This window comes from Cheilinus undulatus, linkage group 12 (genome assembly GCF_018320785.1).
Source record: "Cheilinus undulatus linkage group 12, ASM1832078v1, whole genome shotgun sequence".
In the NCBI taxonomy this organism is placed as follows: Eukaryota; Metazoa; Chordata; class Actinopteri; order Labriformes; family Labridae; genus Cheilinus; species Cheilinus undulatus.
The window spans coordinates 28496105-28512288 of record NC_054876.1 but is presented as its reverse complement, the minus strand read 5'-3'; the positions used below and the strand labels follow the sequence as shown (position 1 = coordinate 28512288).

At 38.9% G+C, this 16184-nt stretch overlaps 1 protein-coding gene across 1 annotated transcript in view; it reads left to right on the top strand.

Moving 5' to 3' along the window:
* The window catches only part of fstl4 (follistatin-like 4), a 269449-nt gene extending 253639 nt beyond the window's left edge, over window positions 1–15810 (top strand). The window contains exons 14-16 of the mRNA XM_041801878.1: window positions 7715–7822; window positions 14738–14847; window positions 15060–15810. Coding sequence (XP_041657812.1) covers window positions 7715–7822; window positions 14738–14847; window positions 15060–15762 — 921 coding nt within the window. The 3' untranslated portion in view covers window positions 15763–15810. The remainder of the gene's footprint in view (window positions 1–7714; window positions 7823–14737; window positions 14848–15059) is intronic.
* The last annotated feature ends 374 nt before the right edge of the window (window positions 15811–16184 follow it).

Below are 16184 nucleotides of genomic sequence, written 5' to 3'. Positions count from 1 at the left end.
AGATGCTTGACTATCAAAGCTGATCGAGTCACATCAGCTGTATGGGCTACAATGATACTAGTTTGCTTATTGTTGTCAGCCATTTGTTGTCAGCCATGATCGTTATCGCCGGAATCTGGATGCTACTATATCAGAGTTAAGAGTGACACCACTGGATGTGTTTTGGTCTTAAATTGATTTTGCAAAGTTCAGACCAACCACCTTACCCAAAACTAAATGGTTTCCCCTGTGGTAGGTACAATTTATGATTTATGATGTTAAAACAAGAACTCTATATAAAATCTAACCTACTGGGAAAACTGCAAACTTACATCTGGAACCTCCTTTTTTACAGCTTCCCTGCTTACAAGTCACAAACATCGTATTTGTTGTTTTGCACTGTACCAGAGTTTTAAAAATATGGGGAAATGTCTTTTTTTCTTGTAATGCACTGCTGGCATGAAATGACCTTCAAAGAGAGCTTAAATTAAACAAAGATATCACTAAACAAATTAAAAAGGATCATAAAGAATGTGGTGACTTGGGCTGGTAGTTGTTAGAAAGCCATTTTTAAACTGTGATCTTCCCCTTATGTAACATACTAACTTTGTTCAATTAAAAAGACTGTCTTCTTATGTATTCTGTACAAAGAAACACAAGTATTAACAATATTTACAAGGGAAATTAGAGAGAAAGTTAGAAAATATTTTCACATGTATGGTGCCATTTTCAAGGCAGTCTGGCTGCAGTCTGGCTGACTGTTCATCTGAGACAGCATCTTTTCTAGAACAGGACAGCCATAACGGGCCGGTACAATGAATTCCCGGTTTTAGATTTTTTTCAATTCTATTTTATTTTGAAACAAAGTCTGACAGTTATATTCATGAATATATTCATGAAATTAACAAATTGCAGACATTATAGATGAAGCAAAATTTAATACATAAAACAGAGAAAAAGATCAGAGATTTAATCCAGACTCAAATTCTGTATAGCCCTGTTTTAAAAGTAGTTACACAAGCAACAGCTTTCTGTAGCTTAGTTAGCTTAAGCTAAAGCTAACATAGCTACGTAAACTGTGTAATTAACCTTACAACATAAGCTAAACTACGCAGAAAATGTACATAATTTACATACCTGCTCTGTGAGTTTAGCTTCAGCTACGATAGCTAAGTTGCTACAGTAGCCACATAGCTAACACAGCTAACGGAGCTATGTAAGCTATGCTAGCTGATTCAGAATGTTTTCTTGGAGGACAAACTTTTCTCCTGTACGCAGACTGTTGACTCGGTTCTATTTAACGTTTTGTAATCCGATTTTTCAGGTCAGGCTTTTGACTTTGAACTTTTGGTATCCAAACTGTCATCCAAACCCTTACCCTAACCCTAAATGAAAGTTTAACCTGGTTTGATCCGAAAGTTTTAGCATTTTTTTTAAACAATAAATAAACAATGCAGCCAGATGGTATCATAACACAGAACGCATATTACAACTAGAAGAGCACTCAGAGAGCGCAGACCTCCGCCATCAGCCCTATCTCCCAATAATGAAGAATCCTTTAAAAACATTCCTGGATCCAGACGGTGATCCGGATCACTCCCAAAATCTAATTCGCCAATTACTCCCTCCCCGGTGGGGTGGGAGTTGGTGAGGCAAAGCATTGGCTTCGCCACATGTGGACTGTCATGGCAGAAGCACCCATGGTCTCACCGGACGACTGGAAGTCTTGGCAGAGGGTGAATATTCCTCTATTCCTCCTAGCATTTTGAGTATTCTTCTTCCTCGACCAGGCGTGCGTCTTTCAAACTCTATAAACTCCAAAACTTTGAATAGAAACACACCAAAAACATGCAGCTGGGATTGAAGTTACTCATGTTCGCCATCTCCTTGTGTAAAGTGGTAACAGCGCAGACCTCCGCCATTAGCCCTATCTCCCAATAGTAAAGAATCCTTTAAAAAAATCCTGGATCAAGATGGTGATCCAGATCAGTCCCAAAATCTAATCAGTTCTTCCTTATGCCATTTCTGACATTTCCTGAAAATTTCATGAAAATCCGTCCATGACTTTTTGAGTTATGTTGCTAACAAACAAACAAACAAACAAATCCACCCGATCACATACCCTCCTTGGCAGAGGTAAAAATGGCAGCCTACATGTAAATCTAGAGTGCGGTGAAAAAGTATTTGCTCCCTTTCTAATTCCTGATGTTTTTTGCATATTTATTACACCAAAATGTTTCAGATCATCAAACCAATGTTTATATTTCACAAAGACAACCCAAGTAAATACAAAATGCAGTGTCTGAATGATTATTTAATTTTTTAAGGGGGGGGGGTCCAAACCTATCTGGCCCTGTGTGAAAAAGTAGTTGCCCCCCTGAACCAAATAACTGACTGTGCCACCCTTGGCAGCAATAACTGAAATCAAGCATTTGCGATAACTGGTGACAAGTCTTTCTCAATACTGTGGAGGTATTTTGGCCCACTCTATTTCTAAGAATTGTTTTAACTCAGCCACATTGGAGGGTTAATCAGCATAACTGCAAGTTTAAAGTCACACCACAGTATCTCAGTTGGATTTAAGTCTGGACTTTGACTTGGCCATTCCAAACCCTTAATTTGTTTATTTTGAGCCATTCAGAGGTGGACTTGCTGGTATATTTCAGGTTGTTGTCCTGCTGCTAAGGCTAAGGCGCTCCAACCTCAAATCATAAACATCAGAAGTGTTTGATTTTTCTGATTTGAGGTCAAGGCTGCTCCAGCGTGATAAGGAACAGTAAAACAATCATATGCACAACTCACACTTGGCAGTTATTTGGTCAAGTAATCTTTTGTGACAAACTTTGACTCAGAACATGACCCCTGATTGTCAGAGGGGGAAATCTGTCCTAAAGTCAGTCTTTAAAATCATGTAGTGTGTGGCAAGCCTTGGCCAAGTCTATCTTTGTAAAGATTTGATCTCAGTGGTTAAATAAAGGTAAAATAACAACAAATAAAATAAACATATTGTAGTTTTACTTGCACCACTGTCCATATACTAGCTGAAAATGAGAAAAGATGTTCAATTCATGCACAACTTTAATCTCAAAATTTAAATAATACATCAATGGAGCAAACATTTTGTTCCATTTGCTGTATTATCACCAACATTAGGTACCTTCCGTGTAACCCACCATGCTATGCCGGCGTTTTAATTTGTATCAAATGCACCAGCGATGTAGAAGGACCACATGCAAGGTAGAATAAATCAAATACACCTCAAGCGCTAGAAACAATATGGTGCCCAGGTGGGTGCTGGCTGACTCGCCATTCGTCTTGGCTGTAACGGCTGTTTAGAGACCGAATCCCCCAGGGTTCTTCCCAGGGTCAACATCATTTATACTGAACCTCGGGATGGGAGGAAATAGGCCTAACTTGAGGAGGAGGGGGAGGTGGGGGAGGAGGGAGATAAGTGAAAATCTAAGTAGAGGGAATGAGACAGCGAGCAGAAAAAATGTCTTTCATTTAAAACCTATAACTGGACCTTGGTAGTAGTTCAAACTGATGCTGACCACTAAAGCTGAGAGAATTAAATACACTGAAACAAGTCTAAAATAGCTCAATAAATTACTAAGACTTTTGTAAGAAATGTATCCAAATACATTTATTAACAAAAAATAAAACTTCAGAAAAACTATTTAATGGAAACCTACTCTATGATCACCATAAAACAAGAGTTTAATCTGAGAAAATACATGGAAAAAGAAATGCCTTGTGGTACCTAAACATGTTCCCGCAGCTGTTCAAGTTCCCTCTGTGTATTTCAGCCCACACACTCCCCTCTTTTTCTCTCTATTTCTCCATCTAACACTGTAAAAATGCTTTTCATCCCTCTTTTTCCTTTATCTTTCTGTCTCCTTCTTCTTAAAGACTCTCCCTGGCCTCTGGGTGCAGAAGGTTAATGCATCCTTCCGTTTTTCTTTTCTTGTCTTTCTCGCTTGAAGCTTTCAGATGTTTAGAGCATTTTTGTAGCTCTTCAGGAATGGCCTTTAGCAAAAAAGGAAGATTGGAGTTGGCAATAAATAAACTTTTAAACCTGACAGAGGGAAAGAAAAGGAGCTCTAATTTTTGAATCGGTGAAGTCAGAATTGTCCCATCAGTGACAACCAAGCCCACTGATCGAAAGGAAGGTTTATCAAGGACAGCTCAAAGCAATTAATTTATTATGTTTGAATAATGGAAATCAAGCTAAATACTTTTTAATCACTTCTGTCAATTAGTTTGTTCATCTTGTTTGCCATCTAAAATGAGGAAAGTATAACCCTTGTTATGATCAGTGTGAGGAGTCTTTATCAAATTACCATGTGATTAAAACACCTTACCTCAGGCTCATTAATAGCAGCTTATGAGTGCATGCTTTGCTCACAATAAAGGAAAGTTTCTATATACAGCTTACAAATGAGTCATACTTTTCTGACACTGCCATTTCTTTCAAACAGCCCCGTTTCCCAGCAGACAAAAGATGAAAGGCTTAAAAATGTAGACAAACGACACAAATAAAGGCTTTCATGGATTTTCATGCAGTGAAATAGCTCTTCTGTTACCTTTTTTTTTTTTTCAGCAAAGGCATCTAACCTTGACTCAGATGTGCCAAGTATGTGCCAGCTAAGTCTCCCTCTGGGTCTGAAGACAAACTGCACATCATCTAATTAAAAGAAATCCAGACAGCAAAACTGCGTCATTGTGGGGTGTTTTGGTGGTTTCTTTTGTGTCGCAGTACATTAAAGGGAGGTGGTCTACAGTTGTCTTAAAGGTTTAATATCAGCTTTTCTTGTTTGATCACCAAAATTAGCTGCTTGTTGCTTCCTGAACTAGTAAGGTCTTTAAAGTCTAACCATATTCTCATTTACTGAATGATGAAATTGGCTCATGCATATTAGAATTTAATTTTGGTGATAAATACCACTATGTTTCTCCTCTGGACTCTCTCCTCTGAATATTGCAGTTTTATAGTTGGAGCTCATTTTTCTGCCAATCTATGGTGGGTTTTACAAAGGCTAAAGTTTGGAAGTATTTCATTTCATCACAAGTAAAGTATCTCTCTGCTGCTCTGTGTCCATCTCAAGAATTAATATGAAATATATGAATCCCTTTTTTGTAAGATTTATTTTGATTCTTTTTTGTTTTATTTAAGGAATAGAACAGTGAATTTAACTGGAAACATGCATAAGATAGTGGGTATTGACATGATATGAAAGAGCTACAGGACACAAAACAAAACCCTCTAACATCTAAAGATAATTTATTGGCAGGCCGTTGAGTTTTTAGTCTCAGACTAAGATTTTGCAAAGACTGGTGGTCACTAACTACAACATATGATTCCTTTTGAGTTTATTTCTCACCATGCATCTGGTGGAAATTCACAACAACAATTTTTGAACAGAGAACAAGATGTAGAAGGAGATGGAGATAGCATTTAAGGTAATGTTTCTTATAATCCCTTGTTTTTAAATCATTCACATCGAGTAGAAACTAAATGAAAGTTAAACACAGAAGCAACTTTGCATGTTACTGCAACAACAGAGGAACTATCCTCACACCCTAACACTTCAGAATAAAAGTACCGTATGAAAACATGAGTAGTCTCACCACAGAAACAAATGGATCCGTCTTTTACTTTGAAAATCCAAGTGAAATATAACAATAAAATACAGCTCAGATTTCTCACATTTCTCTCAATCTTTGATCAGATGTTTCTACACCTTGACTGGAGTCCAAATTGATTGGACATGATTTGGAAAGGAGATCCTGTGAGAGGATGGGAAAAAGTTCCAGAAGTACAAAAATCACTGCAGCCCTCAACTGATCTGGACTTGTGACAGAGTGTCTAGATAGAAGCCTCTTCTCAGTGCAAAATACATGAAAGTCAACTTGGCTGTCATCTGGAGGTTTTTGCAACTCCAAGTGGGCTTTCAATGCACTGTATATCACACCTTAATTTGTTTATAAGTCCCTAAATTCTCACAGTTTCAGTGCATCTAGAGTTTGAAATAAAATCAATTCTTTTGTCAGTCGGCTGCATTAAAACCTGACCTCAGTTTTACCTCTGCTTCCATCATGCAGAACACTAAACACACATAGACAAACTCACACATGCAGGTTCCATTTCACTGTACAAACACACATGCTGAGCTGGCACTTGGCTGACCAGTGCAGAGCATAGGGCTGGACCTCCCATTACTGAACACAGAGCCTGTGGTCTCGCTCCACTGCTGAGGGTGTCAGCAGCTCCCTGTCCACCCAGCCAGAAGCAGGGTAATGGATTGTGTTATTCTTTGTTGTTGACATTGCAGCAGACCCGAGGTTGAGTACACCCCACCCCCACATCTCTTTTTCACCGTCTGTGTGATCTCTTCTTTCCCTTCTGTCTTTCACTGTCGAGTTATGGGCAAGTTATTTTCTATTCTTTCTGTACTCTCACCTGATGGCTGTCAGATATTCTCACTGAAACATCTCCAGCAGCAGCACATGCAGTACATGGTTCAGTTTTTATTTTTGGCATTTATACCTGATTTGCTAGAGACATAAAGATAAGTTATCATGAGAATGTTTCGATGTTGGGTAAAGAATTGTTAGGGAGAATTTTTTGGTTCACCCTGCAGAATTCCAACAAGCAAACAAAAAATGCAAATTAAGGAAATGTTTTTTGACACATTTAACCAACTATTTTACAAAAAAAACAGAAAGGACTGTCATTTTAGATGTGGGTCACTGCTGTTCTCTGACATCTTGTGTGCTTTTGATAGACAGGAAGGAATGCTGGGGGGAGGTAGTATGGGTCTAACTGTCTGGTAAATGTACACCTCATGGAGGCATATAATAACCAGGTGGTGGTTCTATTGAAATGTTTACCAGAGCCAGCATATCCATGAAAACTGGCAGGCTGATCAGTCAGGCTTCATTGGGAAAATATTCTTGTAGTTCTTCGCAAAATTAATCACCATTCATTTGAAATAAGGGATGTAGCGGTACTAAAATCTTACAGGACAATAATACCTCAGTAGCAAGTTCATAGGACAGTGTTTATCGTGGTATCAAATCCGTTGCGTTTCTGTGAAGAAGTAGAATTGTGAACCCTTCCTTCAGAGTCTTTTGGTCTGGCTGAATTCTTCTCCTCGAATCTTTTCTAATCTTTCCAGGATGATAATTTGCCAAGTGGCTCCTTAACTCATATTCCCCATCAAATATGTCTCTGCAGTCTGGCAGTGTCTGGCAGCATTTTGTTCTCCTTTCTCATTTCTTGACTCTGGGAAACCAAAATGCTTCCAGAGTGTCAGGTTTAAAAGTTGCTGGAGCCCCTACACAATCTTTAAAACTTTGTTACTTAGCTCTCCACCATTTTTGCTCTGTTAGATCAAACCAGTGAAAGGATGATGGGTATGCAAGGGCTGGTCCCTTCACTTAGCTTAAGTAAAAAAATACACTTTTTGCCCTGAAGACCTATGGTTGGAAACAGTCCATGTGGGTATTAGGAGCTGTCACCAAGGTGCCAAGAAATTCATGATACCATTACATCTCTCTCAGAAATATTTTAATTAATTAATATTGTTTGTTGATTGTGTCATGGAGATGCTACTAACTTGTTTCTTGTTTTTACACTTACGGCAGATCTTCTTTTGTAACTTTTCAGCACCATGGACAGAGATCTGAAGTGATTTAAATTCACTACGACCTTTATTTTCTTTGACTCTTCTAGGCAGTAGCAACAGATCCGTTTCCAGTGAAGATGCTCTATGACAAGTCACATGACCAGGTGTGGGTGCTAACATGGGGAGACATGGACAGAACAAACCCAACACTTCAGGTAAGCATGTATGGTATTTTGCGCTTAAATGCCTTTATTGGTAATTGCTGTTAAGATTTGCTGTAGTGAATCTGAGAAGTTCTTCTGCAGAAACATTCCAATAACAAACCTCAGAGAAATTACAGACAACAAAGGAGGAACGGTAGCAATAATGATCTTCATAGACTGCATGTTTGTCACTGTTTAACAGACACCTTTACTCTGAAATGTGTTACTCCAGTTGATCTAGGCTGACATAAGAGTGCAGATATTGCTGTTTCTATTATGCATTCTTCAGCTCTCTTTTTGCAGGGATTCTCATAGCAAATTCACCTAACTGATCAGAGGTTTACTATCCGAGTAAATTTCATGAACTTAAGACGCACGTTTGTGTCTTTATCTTTGTCCTCTGCTTGCTTATGTTTTTGAAGTTATTTTTCAGCCATTTAGAATTTTAGTCAAAGAGGGGCCAAGAATAAACCATGAATTTCAAAATAAAAAGAGCCTCGATTACACAAGAATTCTTCAGTGATAAACTTGTCTTCATCTGGCATGGTCTGATGTCAGTGATACTAGTGACATATTCAGCAGTAAGATATCTCCTGTCGTGGTCATGATTCTAAGTACAGTTGAATATATACACTGAAAACACACCTAGTGGAGCATTTGAAGCACAAAACTGCCAATGCCTATTATTGTCTTAACAGTAAACTACCCTACACAGACTTGTAGAGTTCGTGTAAACTCTCATGAGTGATTATCTTCCTTAAAACGCACAATCTATAAAAGCCATACAAAGTTAAACATGCAAGGAAAATAGCATTTCATAACTAATTGAACTCCTTTCTACATAAGTATTAACCTGACAACATCTAATCTTTATATGCTTTAGAAAATTTACTACCAAGCCAGCAAAACAGCAATTCACAGCTGCAGCAAAGCCTGTTTCTGCCTGGCGTCCCTTTAGACCACTGGGGTTGGAGGCTTCACAAATGAGAAATGATCACAGGTGTGGTTGTATTTAATCCACCTCGGGGGATTGGGTGAGGAGGATGCAGGGTTGAGGAGGTGAAGGGGAGGAGAGAGGGAACGGAGCTGGTGCCCATGGGAGAGGTGTGATGCTGTTTTTAAAGGGACAGTATTTATGTGTGTGTTTGTGTCAACACTGCAACGAGTAACAACACCAAGGGATCCTGCTGTAATCTCTGTAATAAACACAAACATGTTTATTGTTCTGCTTTGTCCCACTGGAGGGAAGGAACAATCTAGTAAGGCGTTTTCGGCCTTTACTGATGGTGATGTGCTGTGACTATTCATTAAACAGATTGCAGAGGGGTAGGCTTTAAAATGTATGTATCCTCAGAGGTTGTTTGGAGTCTTCTAAATCATTTTTTATTCACAAAGTACTAGAATATATTTGTTTATGCTGTTTGTTCTGTGGGTCTTAGCACCAGAGGTTTAAAACACTGCGATAAACCAATAGCCATTCCACTACGTAATTAGAGCTGTTGTTTACATAAAAATAGGAATGCAAGCAAAAAGCAAAAAATTGTTTTTGTTTTTGTTTTTTCAGTTCAAATTCGGAGTATTATCTTCAACATTTCTGAAGACAAACCTTTTCTGATTTTGATTCAGAAATAGGTGGGTTATGATCCAACATTTAAAATTGTTCGGCTATCTATTCAAGAAACCAAACAAAAGAAATGTCACACAGCAGCTATTGAGGCTGTTTACATCTTGTGTAAGCGTCCATTGCCCATGGTTCTTGATGGCTACAGCTGTAATGTGTGGACTTACTACTTGAATGAAAACATTATAAGTAGGTGTGTAACGGTCCAATGATGTGGATTGATACTTTTGTTAAAATATCGATCCACACAGTCATTTTTATGTTACACCTTTATTTTGAAATTCCTCCTGCATGCCTGTAGACAGATTCTGCCCAGCTGCGTAGCATCTCTGATAATTGTTGGCCATGTTTGCAGTTGTTTAATCATAAACTGTTATCTTTTAACATAGTTTATAGAAGCCAATCTCCTCTGGTTATCGACACATTGCTTGAATAGTGTAAGTGGTGTCCGGTTCAGGCTCTACAGCGAACAATGCAGCCCTCATTCTTTTGCCTATATATAAACAATAAAAAGGCATTTCTCTCTACTATGAGGAAAAAAATGCTTCTAGCTTAAAAGGACAAGGAACACAGATACAAACCATTCAGCTGTCAAGAACAGCTTTATAACTCTGCATTTGACTTCTTAGCTTACAAAGAACTTGATAAACAAGGCCTATTAACTGACTCAGACTCTTTTTTTTTCTGTTTTTTTTTTGTTTGTTTGTTTGTTTTTGTTTTGTTAACTTGAATGCTGAATGAGACATCGGGTGAATACACATTAATTAACTTCATAAATTTATCATACTGTTTCTTTTATTTCTCATACTCTTGTAAATGATTTATAATGTAAATAAGGCTTTCCTTGTTAAATAAAGCAACATTTTAATACAGTTACTGTGACTTTACATAAGTTAAAACAAATTCTAAGTGTACACTTTTATAACTAGGAGAGAGAGTATTTTCACTGTCTTGATGGTTTGGCAAAAAAGAATAGTTAGAGATGTACTTCCATGCGTGGGGGTGCTAACAACTTTCTACAGATTTATGCATGACTAAGTATTTTTTGTGTGCAGGTATGCATACAGTTTACCCTGTTAGCAGCATTTCATTACACAGTGTAGGTGTTCAGCAGGGGATTTATGTCTGTGTGGCTGTGATGGGAAAGTGCACACTTTGGGTGTTTAGGTTGGAGTACTTTTAAAACTTCTTTGCAAATTTAAACTCTAAAATGAGGCAAAATTCAGTGGAAAAACAAGTTTTCATCACAGACAAAACGATTCTTGGCTCATGTAATTTTAAACAGATACAGAACTCAGCTTTGTGTAACACGTCTCTCTTTGTGGCTGCTGCCTGAACCACAGAAAGCACAGTATTGTGTTTTTCATTTTATTCATTTCCTCCTGTCTGTGCAGTGGTTGAGGAGTAATGAATAATTAGAGAACAAGGCATGAATCACTCAAAAATGAAATTTCAAGGAAACTGCATAATGGATTAGAGCCCACATGGATCACACCACAAATAAATGGTCTGATAATGTCATTATCATTTGGTCTGAAAGTAATTGACCTGTTCAGCAGCCTGTCACTTCCAGAGGCAGCGCTTTGCTTCAATGGATCATACATGTGTATGAGTGTTCTTCTGTGTGTGTTTGCATGTTAATTTGTGCGCTCATGACGTGTAATCAAGCTCCTGGGAATGTGTGTGTAGGATTGTTTGTGGTAATTTAAAGCAGCCAAGTTTTGGATGGCTCAATATCTCAGTGTAAACATCAGAGGGAGTGTGATTGTCAATTCATTAGAGAAGACAAATGGAGGATTCTCTGGCGGGCAGAGAGAGACGTGGCCTTTCAGACTGTCAGTCCGGTCTGTGTTGACGTGCCAGGAAGACATTTTACTCGTGGGCACTTTGTTTTTCTTTGTGCTCACACACAGATCTTCCCATCTGTTTTCTCCCTATTTATCTCTCTGTGATGACTGGCAAATAGATATTTAAGACAGATTAATATTATCATAAATTAAATCACTATTACCAAAACCATTTGTCACCACAGGGAATAACACATTCAGCTAAGGCTGGCAGAATCATGTTTGTCTCTACAGTTTAATCTTTGAAATTTTTTCATAAAGAAAATCTTCAATTATCAAGCCAGTTTTTTTCAATTACCTTCTCTTTTCTGTCACTTACCAGTCTTAGCTTTCATTACTATGAACAACACCATCATTTTGTTTTGAACAGGAAAAATGGAGATACATTGTTCTTATGTGTAATAGAATAACTCTAGCAGATAGTCTGCCTGCAGACTGTTCATCTCTGAAGGGCACTTTCAGGACCTTTCATCTGACATGCCATATATCTCAGAATGGAAATACAAGCTAGAACTTAAGAAATAAAATCTGATTACATTTCATTTAGCTTTAGGGTAGAGTTAAGGTAAGGGTTAGGATATTAAAAGTAAAAAGCCTGACCCACATAACCTAATTACAAAATGTTTAATGAAGTACACAGTCTGCTTACAGTAAAAAAGCTATTCCTCCATTAAAGCATTCCAACAACCCAGCCAAGCTTACATTGCTCAGTTAGCTGCGTAAATGATGTAGATTATGGAGCTAATGCTAAGCTCAGAAAGCAGCTTTATAAACTACATATCTGTTATCTGCGTGGCTAAGTTAGCTTTAGTTACGTTTGCTAAAGCTCACATTTCTAGAGCTAATTTTGCTATAGATATCAGAGCTATGTTGCTATGTTAGCTACATAGCTAATGTAGCTACAGCTAAATTCACAAAGCAGTTGTGTACGATACATAAGTATGCTACCTACAAAGCTACGTCAGCTTAAGCTACATTTTCTAAAGTTCACATTGCTAAAGCTAATTTGGCTACATTGGCTTATGTGGTAAGATTTAATACATAGCTAGCATACCTGACCTTTTCTCTGTTTTTTGAGGAATGTTTCTTATTCTGTAATGTTTACAATGTGGCTATTTCCTGAATGTAACTGCCAGACTTCGTTTATGAATAAAGTTGAATTTGGGGCAAAAAAAACTAAAACTGTAAGAATACACTGTACTACATATCACCCCTGTACTTGCCTCTCTTCATTGGCTCCCAGTTGATTTTAGAATACATTGTAAAATTTTATCGCTGGTTTTTATTTTTATTTTTAATCCTACAACCAGTGCGTTGAGGACAATAGCCTCTGCTTATGGGCACCTCAGCTGAGCTACACCCACACCCTTCTGATGACTTTTCAGGAACTTTTTATAGGTCATCCCATTAAGAATGGGATAATTTCACCATTTCTCCCCGTAAGTCTGTTTTGAGAGTCATGAGGGTATTGGGAAAGGAGGGATAAGATAAAACTTAGAGATGAGACCCAGCTTAAATGCAAAAAAGAAAAGCAGTTACATTTTAAAGATTGTTAGAGACAGAGGTAATTAATCATAATTAATCATAATTAAACACTGGATGCCAATTTTCAATATTTTAAAAGCACCAAATATGCACATAGACAATTTTTGACACCACATTTATTTGGTAAATTTAATTCTGGACTCTAATATCTAATCATTATCAGGTAACATCTCTCTTTCTCCCTCTAAGTTTCTGTTCTGCCTGCATCAGTAAATCTATCTATTCAAAGTCTCGGAGAAAACATTGAACACATTATTAAATTTCCAACTCCTTTGGATTCAGTGTAGACAGATATGAAAGTCAAATAAAAAGAGAAGAAAATAAAAGCCACTCGGTCAGAAGCAAATCCCCCTCAGGTATTAGGGCAGCCAGTGAGGCCAAAGCTGAGTGGGACTCAATCGGGTCTCATTGCTGAGTGAGTGGATATGAAATCCAAGGATGAGCGATGACAAAGGGATGCCAGTGGCCTAAAGCTGAGTGCACCTGCAGCCCTGGAGACTACAGAGGTTGCCTAATAAAACATGAGCGATACTGCACTGAACCTCATTAACTGCTGTCATTGTAGTCTGCATCTGTTGTTATGACTTTTTTAAAGGAGGATTCTTTTCAAGTCATGCAAGCAGTGAAGTAAAGGCAGATCTGCCTGGTTAAAAATGGATGGCATAGAAGGATTTTTTTGTGGAGTACTGCAGCAGTGGCAGAAAAGTAACAACGCTGCGACTTTAACTGCTATTTTTATTTCTTTGCATTTGATACGTCTGAGAACGGAGTGTGGAGTCTGGCCCCCCACTGGGCATCAGGCAGAGATTCAGTTTTAACAGCGTAGGAGTAGACATCAAAATAGATTTTCTACACCATTCTTTCCCTTTTTAAAACAATATCCTATATGTTCTAAAGCAGCATTTGCAGAGTCGTCTTAACCAAGAGCAGCTTCAAGGAGCTCAATTTCTACAAGACAGCTGAATCTGATTTACTGTGGAAGCAGGGTTGTGGAGTTGAACTAGCTGCCTTTATATACACAGTACTCAGTGTATTCATGCGCAGTTTGACATATGTTAGTCCCCTAAAGCACTTTACTTGTCCTTGACTGTGACCTGAACATGCAGCATGCATGATGAAGCACATGTCATGGACAAGGCGGTGCATCAAAGTGTCTGCTCTCACCCCTCTGCATGTTAGAAACATGCTGATTCAGTGCCAGCTGTATGACATGAGGGATGAGTCTTTTATTGTGGAGTGTAAGAAAACTATCGCTGCTTTATCAAAGGGCTGAGGAGGAGCCACGTTCAGCTCGAGTCATCCACAGGAGATGTTAATCTGCTCAGAATTTATGGCTGTGCCACCATGATGCACTCCTGCTGAGATATGAGCCTTTACTCCATGTGCATGTTCATTAGCAGCAGATTGTTAAAGCTAACATTTGGTATCTTTGAATAGGACACTCAAAGTTTGTTTTAGAAATGTTGCACTTGAGTCACAAACTTGTGCTGTCTTTTGCTGATGACCTCTTTAAAAATTAACCTTCAATTGACATTTCTGCTTAGCATTCACTTGCTACTTATTGGCACATTTAACATTGATGATCCATCTCAGATAAATGTCAGACCTCACAACTAATTGGCCTGGTCCTAACATGGTCTTTGCACTCTTTTCATGAAAGAAGACAAGAAATCCTAACCATCTGACTTATCAGATAACCTGTTTTTACAATCCTACACAAAAGTTTAAGGAAAACATATGGATTGTTGTTCTGTAATTTCAGGTGGTATTTATGTGGGGTTTTTACAGCTTTTTCTGCTCCTTTGTCTCATTAAAAGAAAAAAAAGAAGTAAGGTAACACGGTAATACTAATCCCACGTGAGTTGTGCTTTAGATTTTTTTATAATTCATGTTGTTCCGTGTCCTTGTCAACAGGTCATTCCTCAGGCTAGTGTGGGAGAAGTTCATCGTGCCATCCGCACAACTTTTCAGAGGGTCAATGACTTCTTCATTCCTCCAACCAACCTCATCATCACCCACGTGAGGTAAAACAGCACACAAACTCACACTCTAAATCATCAACCTGTGATCTTAAAGTACAGGTGACCTCATTGCCTTCTCATCACGACTATCTTCATAAAGCAATCAGGAAAAGAGCAAATGGGAATTTTAATGAGAGTCTCGATATGTGTTAATCACTGCCACCCCTCAGAATCTAGAAATGCTATTAACCTTTCTCTGAACTTTGTCGCTCTAGGTTTGCCTTTGTCTTCCTCAAAAATGAACCTGCGGTGCACAAGATAGACCTGGAGACCTTCCACCGCGTCAAAACCATCAGCCTGAAGAACTACAGCTGCATCCCACTCAGCATGGCGTACACGCACCTGAGCGGCTTCTACTTCATCCAGTGCCAGAGCAAGAGCCACTTGCAAGCCCCGCCACAGCTCCTCATCGACAGTGTGACAGACACAGTGATTGGACCAAACCTCAACATAACAGGGCAGCCTTTTGTGTCTCCAGACGGTCGCTACATCGTGACGCCTGACCCGCAGAGCTCCAAGCTGGTGGTACAGACAGTGTCGTTTCAGGGAGAGCTGAGTCTGAACCAGAAACTGGATCAGCCTGTAGCGGTCTCAGATCTGACCTTCCAGCCTTCTTTCACAGAGTCAAACCAACATGTGGTCATCGCCACCTCAGGCTCAGGTACAGACCTTCTATTTGCAGATCTATCCTCGGGCCACACAGAGGTTCTCCAGAGCCTTAAAGAGCCCCTGGCTCCCCAAGCCTGGCCCTGGGGAGGCCCTAACAGAGTGGTGGTCTCTGGAGGGTTGTTTGGACAGTACCTGGTGACGCCATCAGCTGAGTCGCTCTTTGTCCTGAACGGAAAACAGAGAACGCCGCACTGCGAGGTGTCAGACATCAAGAGAGGGAACACAATTGTCTGGGTCGGCGAGGTATGAGTTTAGACTGAACAAAAAAAAAAGGAAAGTCGTAGGATTAGGGATGAAAATGATGACAAGGAAAAGGAAAGATCAGGCCAAATTACCTATAATAAAGATTTATGTGAACATAAGTTGTGGACTCAACCCTGAGACTGAGCGAGAGGGATCTGTGTCTTGGTTTATTGTAACAAAAGTACACTTTAAAATAGAGTAATTGAGAAAACATAAAGAATCCCTGTTGTGATATTTCTACTGGGAGAAAGTGTCAATGCCGTTCAGTGCAACAGTGATCTATGTGCACTTAACTATACAGAATTGTACATTATTGCACTTCCTTCCATGTTATCACAGCAAATAGGTACCTGAAGATGGGGTAATTACTGAACTATGAACTATGCACAATGCTCACTTTTTTTAGAGTAAAAAGCTTTCTGATTTTG